General features: G+C 40.5%; 1 protein-coding gene across 1 annotated transcript; it reads left to right on the top strand.

The window, feature by feature from the left end:
• Window positions 1-351: 351 nt before the first annotated feature.
• LOC145006958 (uncharacterized) lies at window positions 352-831 on the top strand. Its single transcript, XM_078965971.1, has one exon. It carries the CDS (start codon window positions 352-354, stop codon window positions 829-831), a length of 480 nt encoding a protein of 159 aa, XP_078822097.1.
• Window positions 832-1,227: the final 396 nt, after the last annotated feature.

The following is a 1,227-nucleotide window of genomic DNA, read 5'->3' as shown; positions in this document are numbered from 1 at the left end:
TATGTTTCAAAGTGGGTTGAAGCAAAGGCTACACGACATGATGATTCAAAAACTGTTATTGACTTCTTGAAGTCAAACATTTTCGCAAGATATGGTGTACCGAGAGCCTTGGTGAGTGATAGGGGCACTCATTTTTGCAATAAAATGATGGAAGCAATGACAAAGAGATATGGTGTCACACACCGAATATCAACCGCTTATCATCCACAAACAAATGGCTAAGCCGAAGTGTCAAACAGAGAAGTCAAACAAATTCTTGAAAAGACCGTCAACACTACCCGAAAAGATTGGAGTTTAAAGTTAGAAGATGCTTTATGGGCATATCGGACCGCCTACAAAACTCCAATTGGTATGTCTCCATTCCGCCTTGTCTATGGAAAATCTTGTCATTTACCGGTGGAATTGGAACACAAGGCATATTGGGCGGTTAAAAAGTGCAATTTCAATCTTGAAGAAAGTGGAAAGCACCGAAAAATGCAACTTCAAGAAATCGAGGAGTTAAGAAACGAGTCTTACGAAAAAGCAAGCATCTACAAAGATAAGATGAAAGCGTTTCATGACAAGCACATCACTCGAAAACACTTTATTCCGGGCCAAAAAGTTCTTCTTTATCATTCACGCTTAAAACTATTCCCGGGAAAGTTGCGATCTCGATGGCACGGACCTTTTATTGTCACAAAAGTGTTTGATCATGGTGCGGTTGAAATTAAGATTTTGGAAACAAATCAAATATTCAAAGTGAATGGGCACCGCTTGAAACCATTTTATAAAGGCTTTGATACGGGAGAATTCGACAACATAACACTAGAAATACCAAATTACGAAAGTTGATGGAAGCAGGACTATGTCTTGGCAAAGATGTTAAATAAATGCAATGTAAATAAATAATGTCCGTTTGAAGTTTTGGGTGTTTCTACATTTGAAGTTGGCCATAAAAATAAGCATATAGTAGCCTTCCAGTGATTTTGTTGAAGTTTGAAAAATTCCAAAAATTTGACTTTCGCGCGGGTGCCCGCGTAGACTCTGTGCGACCGACCCCAGCCGCGCAAATTCCGAGTTCCAAATTACCCCAACATGGGATGTATTCTGACATGTGCGCGCGGCTGCCCCCCACCCACACAAAGTTTGCGAGGCTACCCGCGCAAATATGTCTTTCATAAGAAAATTTCGAGCCATTTCATATGCGTCCTTTGCGTGACCAAGCTTTCATCCATGTGTATTTAGGTG

This window comes from Lactuca saligna, chromosome 7 (genome assembly GCF_052625555.1).
Source record: "Lactuca saligna cultivar CGN05327 chromosome 7, ASM5262555v1, whole genome shotgun sequence".
NCBI classification, from domain to species: Eukaryota; Viridiplantae; Streptophyta; class Magnoliopsida; order Asterales; family Asteraceae; genus Lactuca; species Lactuca saligna.
This window is presented reverse-complemented; position numbering and strand designations above follow the sequence as displayed.